General features: G+C 42.9%; 1 protein-coding gene across 12 annotated transcripts in view; it reads left to right on the top strand.

The window, feature by feature from the left end:
• RREB1 (ras responsive element binding protein 1) overlaps positions 1-24828 on the top strand; it is a 125389-nt gene that overhangs the window by 57655 nt on the left and 42906 nt on the right. For all 12 annotated transcript variants that reach the window (XM_061346546.1, XM_061346547.1, XM_061346544.1 and 9 more), the window contains 3 exons: positions 1105-1313; positions 5929-6018; positions 7324-7487. In XM_061346546.1, the coding sequence (XP_061202530.1) occupies positions 1105-1313; positions 5929-6018; positions 7324-7487 (463 nt within the window). The remainder of the gene's footprint in view (positions 1-1104; positions 1314-5928; positions 6019-7323; positions 7488-24828) is intronic.

Raw genomic sequence — 24828 nt, 5'->3', positions numbered from 1 at the left:
ACTTCCAAACTAAGATTTTCTTGGCTCCTGGTAACTTGGCACCACATTACTTAGCCTCAAAAAACACCTGTTTATAATACTCAAGCTTATCTTCCAAAGACAGTATTATGCAGAGATCAAATGTTCACAAACATGTTCCTCCTTGTTCACCCTCACACCCTCTTGTGTTTCAGCGACTTTCTCACATCACACATTAAGATTTTTTGCTCTCCATCAGAGTTGACAGAGCAATAGACTTGCAGGGTGTTCCTGTTTGTTTGGGAGACTTCTTTTTGGGGAGCAGAATGTTCAGTTTGAAAGTATTTCCCTTTTCAAAGTCATAAAGAGGAAAGTGGAAGGCCTTAGCTGTGTGTTTGACACGTCTGTATGTTGAGAAGCTGGAGATGAGATTTTAGGTGTATTTTGAATTTGTTGGAATCCTTGCTACATACAGAGTGTGATGGAGAAGTCTGAATCTGAGCAGCTTTAGCAGTGGCATTATTTCTGGATGTAGTACATATGCTCCATGGACTAACATGGTTTTGAAGACCAAAAAGAAAAGAAATGTAAATAAATGCCAGCTGTGGTAGTAAAGAGGCATTTGGGGTGAATTTGGTGTTTTGTTTTGTTTGGGTTTTTTCTAAGTTAGCTTACTCCATATACAGAGCTGGATTAAGCTATACTATAAGGAGGATCCAGTATCCTATGCTGTGTTGCTAATGCCTTAATTGAGCAGTTCTGTTCAAATAAGTGCTTGCTTGAGCAATTGTGCTTGCCAGAGCATGCATTTATCTGTACTGCTGTACTAGTTCATGGTGATCACAAGGTACCACAAATAGTACCATTTTACAGCGAGTGTGTATCACTCTATAAGCCCCAAACTGAATTAAAGTTGAAAATGAACATAACATGCAGGTCGTATGAGAAGGTAATGTAGACCTTGTCTTATGCTTTCCAATACAAGAAACTTCTCTTGTTACAAGAATTGCAGTTATTATGGGCTGTCACCTGTACTCCGTGATGATCCAGTAGAGTGTGATACAAGTTACAGGCATCTGGAAACAATGTGGGGGTTTGGGTTGGTCTTATTTTAGATGGCATAGAAACTCCTATGTGTGTTTTTAGTTCCAGAGAAGCAGTTGGAAAGCTTAAGCAGCTACCAGGTATCACCAAGCCCACCAAACAGTTTGGACGGAGCAGACTTGTCCTCCATTGACGCCATGATGTCAGCAGTGATGAACGTGGGGAAGATTGCTGAAAATGGCGGGAGCTCTCAAAATGTCAAATCCCCTTTGAAGTCTCCTGCACCAAATCGGATTGGCAGGAGAAACCAGGTATGTAAACCCACATGTGGGGTTTGTAAACCCAGAAGGATGGCAAAAGGGAGACAACTGCATGGGAAGTGAGAAGACATAATGATGTTCTTTGACTGTTTCGCCGCCTTCTCCTTCAGCGGGTATTTCTTGCCTCCACCATTGCTCCCCTGTGTATATTTTCTGGTGGCTCTCCGGAACATAACTTTAGAAAACTGGGAATCAAAAGGGTCTGCTTGCTTGCATTCACACATAAAACATTTAAGCATGAGCTCTTGTATCATGCAGTGGCAAAGCCACCTAAGAATTGCCCCTTCTTCCCTGATGCATCCTTTCTTCAGGCTCTTGCATTGACTTCATCTGTTGGGGGACCAATTATTTCATGAAACTAGGGAAAAAGAAAGTTGGAGAGAAGCAGAGCAGTGGGGCAGGAGGCTTGGTACTGCCATCATTTGGGACCCCTCATGAGGTGTGTGGCTGTCCCTGGGGAAGATTCAAGCGATGGAAGATTAAAGGTGGTACTAAAACAAAACATCCATCGAGACACTCATTTCACAGGTGCATAGTCTAAGATGCCCTTTACTTCATTGTTAACAAAATTATGAAGAGCTACTGCAGAATGCTTTGTACAAATCTTGCAAAGCAAATATATGTAGCTTTTATCATTTTTTTTTCTATTTACCAGTTGATGGCACTAGTTGGTAGCAGTATTAATCTAAAATGAGAGAGTCGTATCAGTTAAATCTGTGATTATTTATATCCATGCTTTTCTCCTGCTGGGCCAAGCCCCTACCAATGAAGGTGCTGCAGCCTATCAAGAAATTCATGTGTCCGTTTGACTTTAGAGCTTGCAGTGAAGCATGGAAAATTTATAAATGAATCAAGATGTAACAGGGACCAGAAAGGTTGAGAGGCCTGACTCATGTGATGTTCCTATAGTAGTTTATTAATAGCTTGTCGAGTAGCTGCCCAGTTGACGGACTTATGATTTGTCTTGGGTGTTTTTTTTTTCTTGGAAGGAGTTAAAAGCCATAAACTATAAACGAACATTCTTAAATGAAGAGCCTGGGCAGTATACGAGCAACTGTGTGGGACTGTATTGTCTAACACCTGGCTTTAAGGTTTATTTGCAGTGTTCTCACTCAGGGGCTGCCCTAGTTCCTTGATTTCGTCATGTGAAGTGAGGCACTGGAGTTCAGACTAGTCTCAGTAGCAGTGCTGTTACACAGCCGTCCGCCAGTACACCATGTGGTTTGGCTTCAGAGAAGTTTATTAGTGTTAGTGACCTTTATTCCACCTGATATTTCGATGGGCATCGAATCAAAGGAAGCTTGAGAGTAAATGTGACAGGATTAAGAGGGATTCTTACAGCGTAAAAATAAACAAATACATTGAAAACATTGTAAATAGCCTATTTGTTTTTAGGCTGAAAGGTCGTTATCGCCAGAGGGGCAAATAGCTACACTGCTGAGAAAATAGAAGTGAGATGTGAAATATTAAGTGGGTATCAGTCTGGTTAGCGAGTTCTAATACAGCAAATTTCCACTTCCAGTATAGCAGAATGAAAGCACTGGATTGTTTCATTGTGTAGCAGAACACAGATCTCAGATTCTGGTCAGAATGTGCCCCTTATTATAATTTCAAGGATAATAACAGCTAGTTTTCTGGGCCTGACTGCTGTTTCCCATGAGTTGGCAGTGAAACATTTTTCCCTGAACCTTTGTCCCAAAGTCTATGGTTCTCTTTATAATGCTGACTTTATCTTGGCTGTAGTCTACCCATGGTCTAATAAACATGTTCTCACATCAGCCTGCATCCACTTTAATTTCTCATTTACTTTGCTCTCGAAGAAAATAAAAAGTGTGATAAAGGGATTTCTTTGTGCTGGATTAAAACAAACAGACCTAATGCACAACTGCAAAAGCATTTACCATGAGTTGAATGCAAAGCAGTCGTGCCAGCTTGACTTACTGGAGGGAGAATAGCTAACAAATTAGCTGCTAATTCTGTCTTCCAGTTCAGGAAGTGTGTTTTCACCAACCTGGCTCCAGTGGGGTAGCCAAGTTTTAAATGTTTTAAATTTGTGAGTGGGGGTGCTTTTACAGTAGGGATGCTAATATTTTTTTTGGTCTGAATTGGGTCAGTCAACAGCATTCCTGTTGTAGCTACCCTGGATTTGCTTGAGCTGTGTTATGGTATGCGGCATGTACCCTGTGTGACCATTGGAGAAAGTTTGGGTTTCAGTTAATCATAAACCCCAGGTTCAATACTAATCAGCTCTGGCTGAGCTATAGTGTGTTTCTGATCTTTGCTTCAAGGTGAACCAGTAATTACTCTATCTTCTGTTAATTTGATGATTTGAAGAGCAGGCAGTCTAGAAAGCAGGCTTTGAAACAAGTGCATTCTATGTAGAACTGCAGCACTTGGGTAAGGGGGGGGTGTGTGTGCAAATAATAAAAGTAGTAGGTTGATAATTTCATAGAAATACCCGGGGGATTAAACACCATCTAAACTGTCAGCACAGCTGCAGGGATTTTCCTCATGGCACAGTGTGTTTGTTCTCTGTCCTGAGCCAACTTTTAACAGGGTTGCAGTGTAATTGGAGCTAAACATTACTCCACAGAAAGGTGGCATATAGTAAAATCAAAGTTGTATAAGTAAGATGGAATGAGTGTGTGCAAATTATAGGTTTGTATATAAACAGGATGGGGGGGCACTAAGATAATGAATTGGAAATTTCTTGGGATGTTCAAACTTCATAATGGCAGCCTTTCTTGCTTGCTTTCTAATGTTTTGCAAGTAAATAGTACATTAGGCCTTGGCCTGTTTGCATGGGCTACAGTGATTACCTTTAGGATGGAGAGCCCTGAAATAGAGTTAGAAAAAGATGTACATGAGAAATGGTGGGGAGGAGTGGGAGAACCTGGTTGTTTCAGTCCCAGTACTTTTAGAAGTGAAGTCACAAGTTTTGTTTGCTTCATGCAAAATGGGAAAATAACTCTTCATCCATGTCCACAGGTCACTGAAGTTAATAAAAAATTATCCTGGAGCTGCTTTTGAAAGCACAGTGTTGGATTTTAATAGGGGTCTCTATAGAATGGTTCCCCAAGTCATATAGGAGGTGATAATTGCTTTTTTGAGACTTAAAAATGCTTTCTAGAACACTGTGTCAGCATCTTTCCTCAAAACATGCCAGATAATTTGTCACAGAGACCTGGGTTAGTCATTCTTAATATTCACCACAAATGCTTGTGTCTGACAGTCTGGAAATGGTTGCTTCTGGGTTGATAACTTTTGGGATGGCAGAGGAGGAAAGGAAAAAAGTTGTGTGGAGAGAGGAAAAGCATAGATACATGCATACCCATCAACTCCCTCCCAAATAAAGAGCTACTGCTAAAGAGCTAAAGCTTCATTTTTTGCTTGTTTTCATGATTTTACTAATGATACTTAAAATAGCCAGCAAAGAGGTCCAGTCGAACATGTCATTTTGGCATAATTGCTATACTTCCCTATCAGTCAGTCAGAGATGGTTTTTGTACTCTCTTGTCACCAGAAGTGTAGTTAACAGGCAATTAACAGGTTCTGTCTAGGTGGTGAATATTTGCATCATTCTGCAGAAAGCTGAGATTTAATTTTCAGCAGCTTTTAATATAATGGCTTTGGTGCAGAAGCTGTTCCTCTGCTTCTTAGTGAGGTGGTGAAAACTCCCTTTATGTCACGCAGTAGCCATCCTTGCTGACAATTCAGGCAAATGCCTTTGGTTCCTGCAAGAGTGCCATTTCATCCTTGGCTGAAAGAGTGGTGGCTTTGCTCGGTGTCTCAAGGGCATACTTAAATCAGGCTGAGCTCTCGGATTGGCTTCATAGTTTGTACTCGTGGTTTGAGGATGGTTACTCCTGCTTCTCACCTGGGTGGAGAATAACCGGGTTCATAATGTGTTCGTTTTGAGTCACGTACACTCCTGCATTGTCACCTCTTTCTCGCTATGATCTCATCAGATCCTGCAAGCTTGTGAAGGGTTGGGCCTGGCTTGTGTGCCTGGATGGGATGCTTCCAGGAGAAACACAGGATGCTAAGGGAAATGGTGCTGGTGATTCAGTAAGCGCTGCTCTTCCTTCTGAGTCAGCCACAGAGCAGAAAACACAGCCCCTAGAGAAGGGCACTGAGCTAGTGTCTTGCTGTTGAGATAGGGTGGAAAACCTGAAGTCCCTGAGATTTATTCTCATTAAAGATCTTTTGGGAAGATTAGTGGCATTTGCTCACATATTCTGGCAGTATTCCAGGGATTGCTTTCTGCTCACCTAAATTTCTCCTGGCAGTTTGAGCTGGTCACAATAATTGCCTTCACTTCCTGTCCTAAACTGCTACTGCTGAGTATCCGTGTGCTGTTAAAGCAGCTGCTGAACTTCTGCAGTAGTTGAAATGGCCCCTATTTATAAATTCAGAAGTTTCTGAAGCTTCCATGAGGGGTGTAGCAGGATGATAAACATACATGTACAAGCTATTTTGTTAGCAGCAGTGGCCTTTTTATACTCACAATGGGTGATTTTTCCATCCCCAGCAGTAACAGCTTTTGAGTTCTTTTATGTCAGTATTCCTCCTGATTTTTTTTTGTTTTGTTTTGTTTTGTTCACAGGAAATAAAAGAAGAGAAGTCTTCCTATACCTGTCCTCTGTGTGAAAAGATTTGCACTACACAGCACCAGCTAACTATGCACATTCGTCAGGTATGCAGAATACTGATTTCTGACTGTTAGTAAGAGCGTCTGGTTTGCCAGGATGCATTTTGGAGTTGTAAAAAACAATTTCATATGCAAACCAGAAATGTTTCCAGTATAAGTTTGTTTTGCTTTTCTTTAAGCCTTCCCCTTGTATTTTCTTTAAGCCTTCCCCCCCAAACTGAACCCAAAGGTGGGTACTCCCCTTCCTTCCCCAACACTAACCCCCATCTTCGCTCAAACAAGGATGTATGTCCTGTTCTGAGTAGCGTAAGGTATCCCAAGGATCCGGAAAACCACTTCCATCATGAGGCACAAGTCCTGTTTTGTTATCCTGTTTGAGTACAGATCTCTTTACTGGTCATGCAAATTAAGAAGCAGGAAGGAACAATTTTTAAGTCCTCTCAGTGTAGGAGAGGCTCTCAGTCCTTCTGAGGGTCTAGCATCTAATTCTGCCTCACAATCTTGGGAGGCAGAATTAAAAATACGCTTTTTAAACAGGGGATGCACATTTTTGTCAGCTACAGGCCTTTTCTTACTCCTCTTGAAATATATGCATGCCTTATAAGGAGGTTTGGCCTTCTCTGTGCCAGAAGGTTCTGCTTTGGGTGCTGAGGCTGTCGTTCACCACTGTGAGTCCACAAGATCCTTACTACATCAGTTCTCCCTCCTGTATTGTAACCCTTATTTTATTTTATTTTATTTTATTTTATTTTATTTTATTTTATTTTATTTTATTTTATTTTATTTTATTTTATTTTATTTTATTTTATTTTATTTCTCTTATTTTTTACTCTCCTGGCTGTGTTTTTTTGTTGTTGTTGTTTGTTTTTGGGGGGGGTTTGTATGTGGAGAAATCTTCAAGTCTCTGAATACAAGAAAGAAAGAGTGGTACATATAGCACAGCAGCTAATGGCCATTATTACTTTATCTTTCCTTTTTCCCCCTTAACTACTCACCCAACCCCAAGCCACTGCACAGCTCGAAGTATCCCAAGGTACCATTAGTCTGATGGGTTGTTTCTGAGTCCCTTTCTAGCTCTTCTGCTGCACACCCAGCAGAAATGCTACATGTGGCAGGCATTGCAGGCTGTATGAAACAGCTGTTCATGCTTGTGCATTAAGTAGTTAAAAATGAAGGGTAGGGGTGGAGTTGGGGGGGAGGGCTGGGAAGGAGTGGTATATACAGAGCACGCCTTAATATAAGGTGTTGTGCCTAGTGGCTTTTTAAAGCTGCTTTTTAAATGTTGTCACTAATATTTTACCGGCACTTCAGAAAGGGCATTCAATGAAAAAAAATTGTTGCTTTCTCTAGCATAACACTGACACTGGAGGGACAGACCATTCCTGCAGCATCTGTGGAAAGTCTCTGAGCTCAGCGAGCTCCCTTGATCGCCACATGCTGGTGCACTCAGGTGAAAGGCCTTATAAATGTTCAGTATGTGGACAGTCCTTCACCACCAATGGAAACATGCACAGGTGAGTGCTGATTGTGATCCAGGAGTTTGGAAAGAATCTAAGGACAGGAACTCTTTTGTTTCCTTCGAAGGACTTGCAAGCTAACCAAAGACATTTACTTGAGGAAAAAATGTGGAGCGTGTGATCTGCAAGTGTGGTGTGACATGCACACACACTGCACCTATTGGGATGCTTAAGTTGTTGGAGGAAGTCAGAATTGAGAAAGGTCTTCTAGCTCTCTTCACATACTATCAAGGGTTACTACAGATATCCAGGAGTAATGCTTTTTTGTTTTTATTAGTAGTATTACTGTTATTTTGACAAGTGGGATGTTTTTTTTTCAGAGGACAAAAATATATAGCCAAGCCATATAGAAGCTTCTCATTTTGCAGCTTCACAGTCATAGGTGAAAGTGGTTGTATTGGAACATTTGTGGTGCTGTTGCATGTTATATAGTTAGGTATCCAGGAGCCATCATGAAGAGGATGCTTTTTCAGAGTAATTGATCTTGTTTCTAAATGCATACATCAGTACTTGCTTCTGCTGTAGACAACTTACTGTACTGTAGATCCATGAAATTCTCTGTAACCGAAGTTGCCAAATATATTTAATGTAGTTCCCTCCATAGGCATGTAACAATATGTACAGTTGTCAACTGGGGAAACAAAATGTTAAATTACATGGATGTGCCTTCCTCTCTCTCATCCCCCGATTCAGTATTCATGCATTTGCATGGGTGGAACACCTTGGAGCTGATTAAGACTTTGAGAAGTCCCACATAGCTGTAGTCCCCATATCAAAGAGCTTACAAACTAGAAAGAAACTGCAAGAGAGGTGGAGGAAAGGAATATCACTTATAAACAAGATTGCCAGAGTGATGGTTCTGTGTGGGAGGGAAAAAATCTTGTTTCCTTGATTATTGCTAGTCATTTTTCAAGCAGTGTGTTACAGATGGAATGAAAAGGGTGATTTCAATGACAATGGGAAAGATAATGTAATGCCGTGCAAAGGAAGCAATAGCTGCTTGCAGATTTACCTTTTCTGTATCGTTTTGTCCAGCTTAAACAGTTACATGAAAACAGAGGAGAAATGGGAGGGAATGCAATTTTGGAATTCCATATTTATTTAACTTTTACTTGATTGGAATTGAGGAGAATCGGAGAGAGAGACGTAAAATGAGAAGGAAAAGACAAAGATGTTTGGAGGAGATACTGGCCTTGAGCACTGAATGAATCACATGTCTGACTCATCTGACCAGAGGTGTTGCAAGCCACATGTTTGCCAGACTGGGTCATTACTCTTGTCTGCCATGAGCATGGCAGGGTAGCTGCTGAGTTGCAGCTGATGCCACTGTCGGCACCCAAGGGTGAATTCCAGTGCTGGGACTCTGGGGTAGTCAGACACTTGTGCCCAGGTCCTCAGCCTAGGCTGCTTGCTGAAGGACTGCTTGCATGATTTTTTGGCTTTTTGCTTACTAGACATCTCCTCATCCTCTCCCAGAAGCAGGAAAAGGCGTCTTCCCCTGAGACTTGACTCCAGGCCTATCAGATGCTGATGTAGTCACCTTCAGTTACGCAGGTTTCCCGTTACAGCAACTCTTACTGTACTTTAGTAGCAAATTTGCCAGAATGGCCAGGTTCAGTGACTTACCCCAAAGAAGTAAATACCTATCAGAGCCTTCTGATGAGAAGATTGTTTGGTTTTAATCTTTTCTCCTAATGAGGTGTTGCTTGAAGTTACCAGGATGGAGTGCTGTGTTTCCTGTCTGCACTAAGAAGAGCCTAAGTTAATGCAAGGAAAATCATCCTTTTCTTTCCATCTGTTAGGTTCCTGTCTGCTCTTTAAAACTTATCTAGTGTAGGCCCTCACCACAGTAGCTTGGTGGGACACTGCAGAAACCTGCTACTGACCTTGGTGGCACTGCAGCAAATGACCCCAGACAGGCAAGATCCTGAGCAAACTGAAACAGGCTAGTTTTCCTAAAGGAGTTTTAGGATTGGCAGGACTGTGCCACCGTTTTTTTGCAATAAATAAACTTTTCTTGTTGCTGTAGCAGAATATAATAATGAATCTTACTGCTAAAGAGGAAAGCATGAATGTGCAAGTAGGCAGATGAGGATAAATGCAAAGTGAAGTTAAATTTGTTATCTGGTGCTGTGATGCACTCATAAGGAAGATGTTCTTATTTTGCCCACCGGATACCTCGTTCTGAAACAGGTATTTCTAGATGGTGTGAATCAACTTCTTTCATAGGCATCTCAAACTTAGCAATAGCATTAGGTCCAATGGCCTGCCACTGCCTTTTGCATCACATTCAAAACTGCTTCTGCCTCAAGATCCTGGAGCAAGGACCTGCTTGCCAGGACCTGCCTTGTGTGCAACTCCCACAGGCCTTGCTTGTGGTGGTGCCACGTCTGTCTGTTCTTCCATGACAGCTGGATGATACTACAAGTCCATCTTTCTTTGCTTTTGGGCACAGTTCCTTTATTGTTCACTATTTCTGTTCTACAGTATCTAAGTAGTGACAGATATACGTGCAAAACAGCAAACAATAATTTCTAACATGCCCCTGGTAACCAGCATAGTGGTGTCCCTGGAGCATTGCACAATATGGGGTCAGAGAGAGAAGTTCTAGGGTTAGCAGAAAGTTGTAAATGTGCTAATGAAGAATCAACGTACCTTGTGAAGGAGCCTCCCAAGTATTGCTGCATTTGCACCACATATGCTCAGTGCATAGGAGAGGAGTGAGGGAGAAGTTAATCTGCCAGTGCCTGAATAAGGGGAAAGATGTGCAGGCACATACTAGGTACATCCTCTCTTCTTTTTCTACCCCTCTGCCTTGTTTTAGCTCCTATTTAACTGTCTATACTTTTTAAAATGCAGATTTTTAAAAGATCTTTTAGGGGAAAAACTCCAATGAAATGGTTTTGTCCAGAGAAATACTGTGCCACATGAGTGCTTCTTGCTGCCACTACAGGATGAAATTTCTGACCCATTTTTCCACCTCATAGGATCCAGGTCATTAGACATTCAGCTGAGCAGAGGAGGGAAGGAGACAAGTCTTGGTTGTTTTGGGGGGTTAGAAAATACCAATTTTGCTACACTCTCAAGTGTCCATCATCTCAATTGAAAGTAATTTTTCTCCACTCTTGCTTTATTCATGGATAAAAAACCACTTCCAGAGTTCTTATCTTTGGCTCTTTTTCATGATGGCAAAACTTTTTTCGGAAGCCAGACTCTTTGTGGAATGAGAATACTATTTTCTGCCTATCTCTTCTCTGAGTTAGTTTAGCTGTGCTGGGGTGTTGCATGCACTCTTTACCTGTGAAACTGATGCTGCCCTTCCAGATTCCCACAATGCATGCAACACTTCATTTGTAAGTGAGTCATAGGCTCTCACATAAAGTCCAATTTCTTTTTGTTGTACTCCTTGGCTCCTTGTCAACAAGTCAAGTTGAATGGGCAGACAGGGGTGGAGGGGGAAGGTTCTCTTGTGCAGCACCATTCAGAAAAAGAGGTTAAAACCTGCTTCCTTTTTTGACCACGATGGCTCTTGGCCAGGATTTTCAACAGGGAACAGAGAGCCCAGGGCATCCCAGAAAACTCTCATACAGCTGCCAGACTGCTCAGGAGCGGCCTGTGTGGACAGTTGCAGTTGGAGAGAGCGAAGGTCTCTGGAGAGTGCTCAATGTGCAGTGCAAAAAGCTGGTGTTCTCATTCTTCCGAATGTGCCGTCAAGCTAACTGCTTCCGTATCAGTGCTGCTCCTGCTATTTGGGTAGGATTGTTGCAACCTGGCACAGTAATGGGGGATCCCTCAGCATCTGGTGTCAGGAACATGAGTTGCTCAGGAGGGGCAAAGCTGGAGATGATGCTGAATCCTTTACAGAGGTTTCTCTTTGACCAGTACTGGAAAGAGCAAGTTTTCTTGGAAATAACAAGTGTTCTCTAGAATCAGGGAATGATCTGGGGGGACAAGGGGGTGGTGTTTTCTTGGTGGTTTTTAGGAATTTGGAGTAAAGAGATCATAGTAATTTCGAGTTCTAAAGGTTCTGTGATAATCAGTACATAAGAAAGTCTGCACTTTAGGATATGCTAATCCTTACACTTTCACACTAGAGACAGACACTGTGGCTTCCTCTTGGTCACAGAAAATTGAAGTTGAGTATTATCAGTTCTTGAGCAGGAGCATAAACTACATGGAAGGAGTGTGTGTGACAGGTTGCAATTATTAAAGGCTTTCTAAAGGCTTTCCATCTGTACTGTCACAGTAGCTCCCTAGGGAGTTTGTCTGTGAATAGTGGTAGCTCTGAGGAGCCTTTTGGGTCTCAAGACTGCCACCAGATAGGAGGATGAAAGGCTCTTATTCCGTCTCCACTGCTGCATCTCCCCAAAATGCAGATAGAGGAGTTAGGCTGCTGCTGTGGGTTTTAGTGGTGGTGGTGGTTTGTAGGCATTAGCAAGGGACCTTGAGATAGAGAAAAGACTTTGCTTGACTTACTGTGTTGCATTCCAGCAGAACATAAAGCAAGCTTCAGGGGGAAGGGCGATGCCTCCACTTGCTCCATAAGGGTTTCCTTTGGGGATAGGAGACTTTGCCAGCATCTCCTTTTCCGTTCCTGTGACTGAGGATGGCCCGTGCCTATCACTTCAAAATCACATTTTATTCCCTGCCAAAGACATGCTCTCCATGGAACTTGAAAATGTTATAGGATATAAATGCCAGAAGGGAGATGAGGAATGATGTTACTGCCAGTTTCCAGTGGGCAGCTATTAAAGGCCCTCTGGCAAGTATGAAAAGAGTGAGGGGCTAATATAGGTATTAGAGCCACAGTTTCCCCAGTTTGGTAAATGAAGCTGCACTGTCAGTAGCTGATGTTTGCCAGGATGTCCATATGAGTGTCGTAATGAAAACTGTTTCACGTGAAACCAAAACATCGCATGCACCAATCTTCTTTCTCCATTCCTTACCTCACACCTAGCAAAATTCTTCACAATGGCCTTTTATTTACATCCTACTTAGGTACTTGTGGGCTGTTCATGCGCTGTCTCAGGAGCAGGTCTCCAAGTTCGGGTTGGGTTTTTTTTTTCTTTTATTATTTTTTTTTGGCACGTGCAAAACACCACATGCAACAACCACATGCAGAAGTCTTTGAAACTCAAATTGGAAGATCTGGATCACAGAAGCTATGCTTTGAAGCATGCTTACAAAGGGTCCTATCAAAGAAGGTATTTCTTCTTTTAATTAAGAAAGCACTTTCATTCTCAATCTCATTTTCAGTGCTAGATAATTTTCCCAAACTTCTCTTGTTAATCTGCTGCGAAGAGACAAACAGCTGTTTCTATTATCAGGGGATGGTACTATTCTGATGTTCAAATTAAGTCTTTATTATCTGATGTTCAAATTGAGTCTCTATTAAGTGTCACTTTATGAGTGTATATATGTTGCTGAGTGTTTTTTTTCTGAGGAAGATAGAAAATGCATGTGCTGGAGGGGAACCTGTGAATTTTGGTGTTTTAACTGGCCACCTTCACTGGCAAATGAAAAGTGTACGCTTGTAGGAGATTGTGACATCCTGGTTGGAAGAGGAGTGGTGGATCCTGATAAAGGGACAAGGGTTGAGATGCGTATGCTCCAGTGATTTCCCCACTCTCTTTAACACTGGTCTGTGTTTCATCATCAGGCATGCGTACAGGCTGCCTGTGACTTTGCAAATGGCCAGTAGGCAGAGTGTCCTCAAAATCTGGCTGAATCCATCTTCTCCCTGCATTCCACCTGTGAATTGCTCCTCTGTTATTTATGGCATTGGCCTGCTTCCAGTGAGTTGTGTGTGTTTTGTAGGGTGCAGTGCAGTAACAATGCCCAGCCTCTAAGTACAAATAGGATCTCTGCAGTCTAGCACATGCAGTCTGGCATTTGCTTAAGATGGCAGTTTTTGGAAGCAGAGCATAGCCAAATGTGATGATGAGCTGTTTTTCTTCCAGAAGGGGAGATGAACTGCCTTATCACAATGTGGTTTGGTTTCTAGTGGTTTTAAAGATGGCCAAATGGAAATTTGGTGTTGAACACTGGATAGCTTTGAAAAACTGAACATACAAGATCTTGAAGCTGAAAACAAACTGGCCATGCTGGAAATGATTGACACTTCACATGTGTGAAAAGGGCCTCTCCTATTGTTTTGCACAATAGAGATGTCTCTCTGGTCATTTCCTAAGGAGTAGTAGTGTAGTAGTCGGTAGGCAGTACTCTTAAATATGAAGTAGCAGGCTGTATTACAGGCTTTCAGATTCATTCCTTATACATGGGGGGTGATTTAACCACTGTCAGCATGCCAGTGAAAGATAAGCTTTTGCCAATGCAAGTGCCCTAATTCTTGAACAGGAATAACAAAAATAAAGGACTGATTTCTCCTTCTAGTAATTGATGACTGTAGTTGTAGGAGACAGGTGAGATGTGATAGCTGTTTTGGTTTTCTTTGCAGTTTAAAAATTTTCCTTATATTTTGGTGATACATTTTGTACATGAGGATGGGGAAACAGGTGGAGGATGTTTTTTTAGTTTCTTTCGTATCAGCAGATAGATGCAGAGTAAACATTTGGTATTCTGCTGGGATCCCCATGTTTTGAAGAAGATTGGGGTGGGGGCAAGAGGGAAGGAAAGAAGGAAAGAAAGAAAGAAAAGGTCAGGCTTTTTCAGCAACAGTATAGCAGGAAGAGTCTGTTTCTCAGTGTCTTTGGTGAGAATTGGAGGATTTTAGTTTTTTAATTGGTCCCAAGCAGAATCTTTCTTCTGTTGCACTGTTGCTGAGTAGATTGCTCATTTTTTTGTAAAGACTATATAAACTTCTGTTTAATTCACATATGTATAAATACAGTGCCCCAAAAAAATCCTCCATAGATGTCTTCAGTGGTAGAGACTCTGAAGGAGCTCTTGTGCTACAGTATCTCTGTGAGAGCTGAAAGAAGATGCCATGGTTTCAGATGTGTTACATGCTGCTTGTAGCCTTGGACAGTATCCCCCTTCAGTTATCATTAAAGAACAGCAAAGGAAGTTAACACAAAAACACGAATGCTGAGATCTGATTAGAATCCAGAGAAGCAAGGAAGTGCAGAGTTAAGATTTATACGCAGACCTTAATTAGCTCCATTGTTCTTGAGAACCAAAGCGTACACAATGAGGAACATTATACTTGCATCTTCAGAGGTCTTGAGTACCTAAACATGAGAGAGACTTCAGTGTGCTTTTTGGTCTTTGATTTTGAATGTGTTGCCTTAAAGTAATAGCTAAGCTGGATCTTGTGCCTTGTAAGGCAGTGTATTTTTGTGTCTTGGTTTTCTGCAGGTGAAAAAACGGGGCCTGCTGCTCTCAGTAAGTTCAGGTTTCTGGCGTGACTTGTACCAAGGGGAAGGTGGTCTGACACAGCAGAGTAATACCACCCTCCTCATGGGCAATAACATAAATCTCCACATAACAGAGAGTATTGAGCATGGCTTAGTGCTGCTTTGTTACCCATGTCACAGTTCAAATAAGCACAAGCCACTTGACAGATTAGACTCTAGTCGCAGAGCACATGGCAGCGCGAGACCTTGATCTTTCCGCTAAGTACCCTTTCAGGAACATCACCTCCTCTGAAGGTCTAGTATTCTCAGGGATGTTACCTCCCATTCTCACCTTGAAGAGTTACAAAATAAATACAGGCCTTTAGCAAGCCTTAGCAAGCACTAGAAAATCCAGGCAGTCTATGTGGGAGTTGAGGTGCTTTTAGTCCTTTGCTGTAAGCCCAACATTAACGTGATTCTTGTGGAGATGTTAGCTCTCAAGGTTAAGTAACATGTTTTGCTGGCATTTCAGTTGGGGGTTTATCTTCCACCTTGTACTTCAGTTTGATGATTCTGTGTAGAAAATGCTGGTGGTGAGAAAGTTTGCTGGAAGAGTCTGTATGTTAAGGTAATCTTCGCTCAGCCTGTTGTGCATGCACATCAGAAATACCTGCAGTGCCTCCCTGATGAACGTGTGTTCATTCTGTTCATCACGTTGTTTGAAAAGACTCCTGGGACAAGTGCCCACGAGAATGAGGTAAAGAGCTATCTCAAACTGCGTTTGTGGTTGCTGTCGTTCCACCTTTAATGTATGTCTTCCAGCTTTACCTTTTCTCCCCCTAGTACCTAACCTGCTCAACCTGTTCTAGTTCAGCATGCTGAAACCAGCAAACTGTAGAACCCTCTCTCAGGGTCAGCAGGTTTTTTCCTCTTTCTTTTCTCCCCTCTTTTAAAAATAGGCTTATTCTTTAACAGCAGATTGTCAGCATTTGGGGAAATGTCTCTAGCTGTAAAAAAAAACAAACAGGAAAATCTGGTGTGTGGGCTTAGCCAGAGCCTTTCACTCGCGTTTTTCAGCCATGATGCTCACTTACTTGATGCTCACAGCTTAGGCAAAGATGTGGTCTGAAAGTAGTAGTGCCATCATACAGCTGGTAAATAGCACACAATATGCTAATACTGCTTTTTGTTTCTCAAGAGCATGTATAGATATGCTGAATTCTTCATGCTGCTGTCTTAGATGAAGCTTTCTAAACACTCTCAGTGGATTTTTGGTAAACTCTCAGCGTCAGCTCTCATGTCTTAAAACAGAGGAGGTGTGTAACTTCGGTGTGTCTCATTTTTGACATCCAGCCATCTCAGTGTGTTGTCTTTTTTTGACAGTCTCAAGCTGAGGGTAGAGGGAGTACGGCAATCCACGTTGCTTATGGACTGCACCAAGATTAATTTCACCTGGGGGTGAAAGTTCCCAAACTCCTATAAAGCAGTACAAGTCACGCAGGGAATTCTGTTTCCAGCTACTCCGCTTCACTAAACAGACATGTAACAAGACATGAAACCTTTTGCTAGTGCTTCTCTGCTCAGTGGGGGCATGCTGTGAGATCACCACTGGTGAGGAAGGAGGACCACATGTTCAGGAACAGGGCAGGAAATGGGCTGAGCACGTGAAACCTCTTTTGCTGGGATGCCGTCCTCAGCGCTGGGAAAAGTTTGCACAACTTGTGTGTTGTGCAGTGATAACCTCTTACTTCCTTGCCCATGGAGTCACTTGGTGGCTGCTGATACGGGGGGTGATGCAGAGACCCTGCTTTAAGGAAGATGTGCTTCTCTTATCTGCTGCAGCTTCCTTGCTTGCTTGCGTGTTTGTGTGATGGGGAGGGGAGGTATTTGGCTCCATCTGCATGGCATCCCCTGCATTGCTGTGGCCATCTACTTTTTCCTCCTTGAGCTGTGTGACGCAGCCAAGTTGTTCTGTGCTGTGTGCCATCAGGATTGCTCAACAGTGGAGTGTGAGAGGGAAGCAACTGCATAAGGGCTTTGCCTGGTTCTGGGAAGTAGCTGGGACTTGTGTTTGCTTGGTTGGTAAAGGGGTGTGGTTTTAGAGGGGAGGAATGATGTACCTGGGACTTCAGCTGTGTTTCCTCTTGAGGATAAAACTTTCCCCCCTTCTGACATCTTTTATCTAATTTTCTTCCTTCCCCCCCCCCACCTCCTGATGCTAAGATTTAAAACTGCTTTAATTGTCCTCCATTTGTTTTCTTTAAACATGAAGTTTCCTGAAAAATGAACAGTGAAGTCATTGATCAAGGTTATATACCATGATAACTAAAGGATGAGCCTGAAAACCACAGATTTCCAAAAAAGATGATGGAAAACAGCAGCTGAGAATGTCCCAGGCTAGGTTTTTGATGTACCTACTCCTGCTTAATATTTTTGTAACTGAAAAAGTTTTATCTCAAAGCCTAAGGAAGTACAGGGGCCTTGTTCAGGGATCTTGTTTAATACTGTCTCTCACGAAAGAGCTCTTATAGCTTGGAAGTCTCCTTGCAGTATTTGGCATTGTTAATTTAGCTCTGAATTTAATGCAAACTGGGGGTGAAGTGATACTGGGAGGCTCACACTGCATTTCCCTCTTGTTTTGCCCTCCCATATGCAAGGACTGATGCAAACTGCAAATGAATGCCTTCTTTTGCTGTCCTTTGGGAAGCTTTCCTTTGGAGGCATGGTTTGAATCACTTCCCTGTCACAGCATCATCAGGCAAATATTTGTCTCCTTATTTTCCTTTGAGGTGTCCTGACAGCGCTGCTGGTAGGGAACAGGAGTAACTTTAAGCCAAGCTGGGAATTCAGTTGTATCAATCTCAGCCTGTTTGAACTTGCTGATTCTGCATAGCAAGTAGTTGCTTAAATGTGAATACAGGGTAATTATTCGGCACTGGTACCCCCCCTTTTTGGATGTGTAGATCAGTATCTTTCCTCTCACTCATGCTTACTACTTGCCTTTATTCACAGCAAAGCAAAATTTTACTCTAGGATAAAAATACAAAATGCTTTGTGTGCATGTGTGTGTATCGTATATCCATCCTTAGGTATCGTGTATTGGCAGCTACATGGCACTGGTTAACTTTGCACGCTGGCCTAGTAGCACTGAAAAGGGACTTCTAATCTGTCATTTGAATGTAATCATAGGAGGCTTTTGCAGCCTTAGCACACCCAGTTAGTCTTGGTGGATCTAAATAATAATGCTCATGTCATCCTAACGATGCTGTCTGCTGCCCCACTCTAAGGCTATTTTTGCTTTGCAGGGAGAACCTCATTGCTCAGGGGGACAGACAGTGTGGCAGACCTCTCTGAACCTGAGGGGGTGCTTGCAGCACATCTCTGTGGTACTTAGGCTGCAGCAGTTCCAGAGGGGAAAACCGAAGTGGCTGCTACACCCACATACTGTTGCATGTTGCTGTGTGGAGAGGCTCACCTGGCCTCCAACCTTATAGACAGAGCTAATCAGCACTGGGGCCTCCATGAGGATAGTGAGCCATATCACTACACTGGCAGGACAGCAGCACCTGGGTGCCGTGGGGAGCACTAGCTGAGGCATCTCCTGATGTGCCTGGTTGCAGACACACGGCTAAATGAGTCAGTGCTTCCCAATCTGATCCTTCCTGGGACCCGTGCCCCCCACCGTGCTGTTTCACTGCATGCATTGCAATGGCTTTACTAGCATAGCTATGGAGGTTGCTCGCTCTTCAGCTTCATTTTGTTTATCTCATGTGAGTGTTCAACACTGGTAACCACTAGAATACTTGGTGGTACTTTAAATTTGTTTTGATACTGCTTCACAGTTATAATAGGGCATTTCCCAAATGGTTGGGGTTTTGGTATTTGAATGTCTCTTGACTTGCTGTGAAGTGTATGTGCCTGTCTGAGGGCTTTTTGGGTCATTTTGGGGTTTTTTTGAGGATGCAAATACTAAGCAAGCCAAGAAGAGAAGACAAACAGAAACTTGTCCAAGTACAGATTGTGTCTTGATTTGCAAAATTACCTGCATCTTTCTGGTTCCTGTGATTACAACTGGCAAGAGCTGAGTGGATTGCTCTCTTAAGTGGGTGGTGCTTGTAATTAACAGTGGAAATGCATTGTCAATACAGATTCTCTACATGTTTTAACAAACAAACAAACAACTGACTAAACTCTTTAACCCAAGGGTATCACGTTACTGCACTTTTGACTTAAGTTCCAGTCATGTTCACGAGACTGTTAAGGAGGGTGTTAGCAGCAGTGTATTGCTCTTAAAAATGCTGCTGCTTCTCTTTCTGTTTGTTTAGGATTTACTTCCTGTGTGTCATAGAATCATAGACTCACAGAATCAATAGGGTTGCAAAGAACCTTAAGATCAGTTACTTCCAACCTCCCTGCCATGGGCAGGGACACCTCATACTAGGCCATGTCAAATGGCAGAAGCTTTAAAGATGAGCTCCCTGTGTTTTCCTGCATTTATAGAAAGTTTGGGCTGAAGTAACATCTGTTACACAGAATGAAACAAAAACAGTGCCAAAGATGATGTGACACAGAAATCTCTGAAAAGAGTCATTCACTATCAGTGAATTTTGAAGGCTGTCTTCTCTTACTCTGTGATCCACTTTTCTTTCCATGATGCCTGAAGAATGTCATGGTCCAAATTTCAACTTGTCTTGGATGCATCCTGCATTTTTGCTGGTTCTGATACGGTGGCATGAAATTGAAGCTTAGACAAGGCAGACTTTGATGTTTGGTCACCTTCTGAATAATAGACATTCTTTTTCTTTAATGTAAATTATTGAAAACATAGGAGGTTTTGATTATTTGGAGATTATTTACTGTTATTTGAAGTTAGCAATAAGTGAAAGATCTTGGGGAACAAAACAGTGGAAGAGGTAAAGCAATTGTATCAGCTAAGTTGTACTTTGGGCATCTGATCACCTTCCCAGACCAGCTCGGTGACCTTGAATAACTCTTTATGCTGGAGGGGAAAACAAAATGTATTTTAAATAAGATGAAGGCTGGAAAGCACTGATTTTTTATCCTTAGTCTCTGGATGGTTGGATGTGTGGCTCCCTTGTCTTTAGATAAGCATCTGATGAGGATCATCCCTTGATTTTAATACCAAACTGTTCAGAAATCACAAGGGAGATGAGGAACACCATGTGCAGTACAGTAGAGTGTAGGGTACATCTAGTGGTAAAGCGGAGAAATTTAGAGTAATATGTGGGATATTAAGCCAGAACCTAAACATGATACTGTCAGGTGATCTTTCTGGACTGATAATGCTTGGATTCATTGGCCTCCCCACTGCGTTTCCACAAGTGTGGAGATGTGAGGGAGGAGGAGGGTGTTTATACACTGGATCCTGCTCTCAAGAATTAATCTTGATGTAGATGCTGGGACTTTCCCAACCAGGCCTCAGTGAAATTGCTTGCTGCTCCCCCTCTGGACATGCTGCTCCTTCTAATCAGACCTACCTGGCATAAACCTCTGCTTGACTGAAAGCCAGCAACACTTAACGCTGACATAGTTAAAAGGGAGAGGCTTAACCCTGGACCCTGTTCAGAGGCTGCAGGTACACCCTTTTGTTCCACACCTTCCTGTTGCCCAGGCCTCTGAGCCAAGCAGGCCTTTTCTCTTAGGGATGTGGAGCACGTCAGCAGCCGTGGAAACCTGGGGTGCAACTATGGTGTGGTTTCTCTCCTCAGAGTTAAGAGGTGAGGGATTCCCACGCATGCAGAGGGATGCTTCCTCTCCAAGAGCCAAAGTGGCGCTGATCAGGTTATCTGCATGCAAAGCAGGAGCTCCTGGTTTTGTTCATAATTCGGTGGGACCCGGAGATGGGAGCAGCTGAATCTTGCAGTTGCCTCTTTCAGGATGCTTTGACTCGTTGTTCTAGCCTTGAGCCAACCAGTCAAAACCTGCCCACATTCTGGTTTTGGCATTGAAGCTGTGGGCTGCCCTGTTTCAAGACCTCCTGAAAGCTTATATGATCAACATGCAAATCCCCTTGGCATTAACAAAATACAGCAGCCCTTTTTGGAGATGTGGTAAAGGCTGGGCTGTGACCAGCAGGAGCTGCATGTCACTTCAGTAGGACACATGCCCTTTTTTTTTTCCGTCCTCCTATGAGTCACCTCTCTGAGGCACTCATCCAACACCATCCATGGAGAGAAAAAGGAGTAAGACACTTCAGTTCTGCATTGGTTTATTACTGCAGAAGTCTTTTCTTTGATGTAAAGTAGCAAAGTATTCACATGCTGCTGTTCTGGTGGAATAGTCACCCGTCTGAAATCATGCTCTGCATCACAGTGTGTGGCTGAAAAGTTCTTCTGTCCATGTGCTTTAAAAAATGGGGGAAAAATAAGGAAAGAAGCTGGGGAAATGCTTGTGCAGTATGATTTTGGTCATCCTGTTCACGTGACTATTAGAGGGGAGAGGAAAGTTGTGGTAGAAGAGGGGAAGAGGAAGGTGAGTCTCATGGGGAGGATGGAATGAAAGGCAGTCCAGCCCTTGAAAAATGCAACTGGTTTTTGTTGGGAGGGCTGACTGGCACAGAGTCATAACACAGCTGGATCCTCCTGGCTCACCTGAGAAATTCCTTGTGTGAGGAGAAGGGAAGAGAGTACAAGGAGTGCTTTTCAACATACATCTGTGCTGCAAAAAGCATAGTGTGTAGCAAGTTACCTGCGTTTTTGCATAGCAATTCTTAAACACTAAGAGTTTAGATCAGAGGTGGATCAGACCTTGTTTGAAAAATACTTAATTTCTTTGCAAATTCTTCTGACTCTGGTCTCATTTTAAGTAGACTTCCACCACCTTCTCTGAGAGGTTAATCAAGGCTAGCTAGCACTAGGTGCAAGAGAGCCCTCCCTAATATTAAGCTCAAATTTTTATCTCCTTCCTTTCATCTTGTGTATTGTAGTTGCATTTTAGTGTTCCACCACCAGTACTGCCCAAGTGTATGTGTACTTGCATGCATGCTGGGGAGACTTAACAACCACAGTACTAAGTTCAGGTTTCAGGGCTCTGTACCTTCCCGAGTTTGGCTGCAGTTCTTGAGTTGCTTTGTAGGATGGCTCGGAGCCATGATTCATTTATTTATATTAGGAAAAAGAAAAGCCAGGTTTCATCTGCTGTGGCTCTGGCTCTCTTCTGAGCTGCAACTGGTCACTTCAGAGCTGCTGGTACATTACTGTAACTTGCATCTGTGGCTGAGTATGAGCATTTCTGTGCATGCCCTTATTTTGCCCTTTTTTTTTGCACCACATTCTCACTTCCAGTGTTGAGTGTTTATCTTTATTTTTTTTTTTAACTGATGAATGTCATCTCATTTTCCTTTATCATTGTAAGATGCTGAAAGCCAGGCTGACTTATGAGCCTGGCTTTCGTATTCAAAGTATGCCAGTGTTGTCAGGCCAAAATATGTTGTTATAGTCACAATGGGAAAATAACTTCTAAGCACAGCTTTGTTCCTGTTCTCCTTGTATCTTGGCAGGCTAAGCAGTGAGGTCGAGCATTTTCAGTGTTAGATGTAAGATCTAATCAAGGCAAACTCTTCTAAAGGAGGATAAGGCAACATAAATACTTCCCTGCTTTCTCCCCTTAATTATAGTTAGGAAACTTTTTAAGTAAAAGAAGCCTTGGTGAAGGGAGTGTTTAGCTTTAAAAGAAAGTCTGTGGATGTGGATGTGACTTGGCATCTGCTGTAGTTCAGCCCAAATTGAGTGATAAATGTTTTCTTCAGGCAGAATGACATCCATGTTGCAAAGTAAAATAGAGATGAAGATTGTGTCTATCCTTTGTACTGCTCAGCTTTATCTTCCCGCTTATCTTGGGCTCTAGTAATCTCTTTCCTCTCCACCCTTGCCTTGATGTAGTGAAACTCGCTTAACCTGCCAAAGGAACAAACCTGCTGGCTGTACTGTGGACAGGTTATGACTCTTCTTGAGAACTCTGGAACCTGCTGCTTTGGTTTCAGATTCTTCTTTTTTCCTTAATGATCGCATGCAGAGAGCTATCACAGTGGCTGTGATATTTGACCTACAGACTAAAAGTCAAAGGTGTAGTCAGGGTGTCTTCCTGTTTATAGCTCAATAGCTCAGGCTGCTTCCTTTCAAATATGCAAAACTAAAACATGAAGGGATTACCACATTCCTTGCTGTGGGTACGGATTCCACTCTGGCTTTTAGGGCATGGCAAAAGCATGTGCATTGCAGGAAGAGCTGCAAGCTGAGGGCAGCCAGTGAGTGACACCAGGCATAGCAAAGCCTCATCTCTGTGGTGCTGCATACACATTAGCAAGCCCTGCCTTATTAGCATATATTATATTCGAACATGGCTGGCCTGCTTCTGAGACTTGCAGGAGCCAGTGTGTTTGCATGCATTTGGTCATGCCAGGCAGAGGTGCCAGGTTGGACTGGCACTAACCTGGAGGTCTCAGCAGTTTCTCCCGTTGATATGCTGTGGATGTGTCATTGTACCCATCAGAACAGCGTTCAACAGGTGGACATCAGTAGGAAGAAAGAACTTAGCCCCAGGGAAGCTGTTTTGCATAGTAGCTACTAAACAGGAGTTCTTCATACTCATTACTGTGAGAAAAGAGACTTTAAAAGAAAATAGGAACAAAAAGTCTCACACTTAATACATAGCAGGTTTTTTTTATCGTTTGTTTTCTGGGTGAATGTGATTTAGCTTGACTGCTTTTGCTCTCTAGCTATGTGAAAAGTAACTGGCCAAGTAATACTAGCTGTGCATCACCCAAGCTGCCAGAAGGTTAAGCATGCAGGCCATGTGTGTGCGTCTGGGGTGGAGGGACAGAAAGGCACATGCAAAATGTTGCTTTCTAACTTTAAAGAGCTCATCAAAACTGGAAAGCAGTCCTTACCAGAAAGAAAAACAAAAAAGACCAACAAACCACCTTCCAGGTTTTGCTTTGCCTGTGCTGTTGCACACTACGGTTTTTTGTTCCCAGATGTTTGTGTTTTATCTTCAACCATTGCAGGCAGAACAAGTAACTGGCTTCTTCTCCCTTATTCTTGCGTGAATACAGACAACTGCTCCTCACACTGTTGATTTATGACCCATAGGAAACTTAAGCTAGCACAAGAAGTTAGATGAGTGCCATGGGTGTGAGGGGGGAGAGACTAAAGAAAAGGAGGCAGTAGAGTACCTGTAGATGCCTTCCCTGCAGATTTTGTGAGATCAGGGAGCACTAGATTCATGCAGATAAATCAGTTAGCATTGGTGCCTGTGGTGGTAGGGCTACCAGAGGGGGCAGGGGGGTGCATTACACTCCAGAGGCTGTGTCAGCACTCCAGCTTCTCCCTGGGTCTTGTCAAACCTGGAAACCCTCAGAGCTTCAGCCTTCTTTCTGCTCCCAGTTGGATGATGGGGAGGGAAAGAGGTCACAGAAATGAAGCAATGTTTCCGTGATGCTGTGCCCAACCTGCTGGGCACATCTGTGCGCAGATGCTCTCTCCTAGTGAACCTCCCACAGAGTGACTGGCAGATGCCACCAGTGTCCATCCACCGTTTGTGTGGCCAGTGAAGTTACTGGTGGGTATGTGGACCTGGTCCTCCAAGCAGCCCCAGCCTTGCTGAGTGTTGACAGCCACTGTAATGTTGCATCGGTTCTGGTACATGTGGTGCTTTTGGCTTGAGGCTGTTCCCGAGAATACTCTCAGAAGCCTGGCTGTAGTTTGAGACGGTAATTTAGCTGCCTTCTGTTTGGGTTTTTTTTTTTTTTTTCTTAAAGGTTCATCAGTTGTGAAAGGAAACATTAAAAATAGCATTGTGTGAAGAGACAGTCCTTCCAGCAGTTCTAGTCCTATTTTGCCTGTGGGTCAGTTTGGTCCAGCGTGTTATCTTGAAGCATCATGCCGTTGGCATCCAAAACTGAAACAGATTTTATGTCATAACATCCAAACAGTTATGAGGACATAGGAGACTCTAGGTTACAACATTCTCTCATGTTTGAACATGATAGCATGCAGTCGAGTTAAATGGCACGGTCCTGAGCC

Source organism: Neopsephotus bourkii, unplaced genomic scaffold (assembly GCF_033783945.1).
Source record: "Neopsephotus bourkii isolate Nb327-2 ecotype Australia unplaced genomic scaffold, CSIRO-AGI_Nbou_v1 NB_272, whole genome shotgun sequence".
NCBI classification, from domain to species: Eukaryota; Metazoa; Chordata; class Aves; order Psittaciformes; family Psittacidae; genus Neopsephotus; species Neopsephotus bourkii.
Note: the sequence above shows the minus strand (reverse complement) of the source record. Positions and strands in the feature narration are given on the sequence as shown.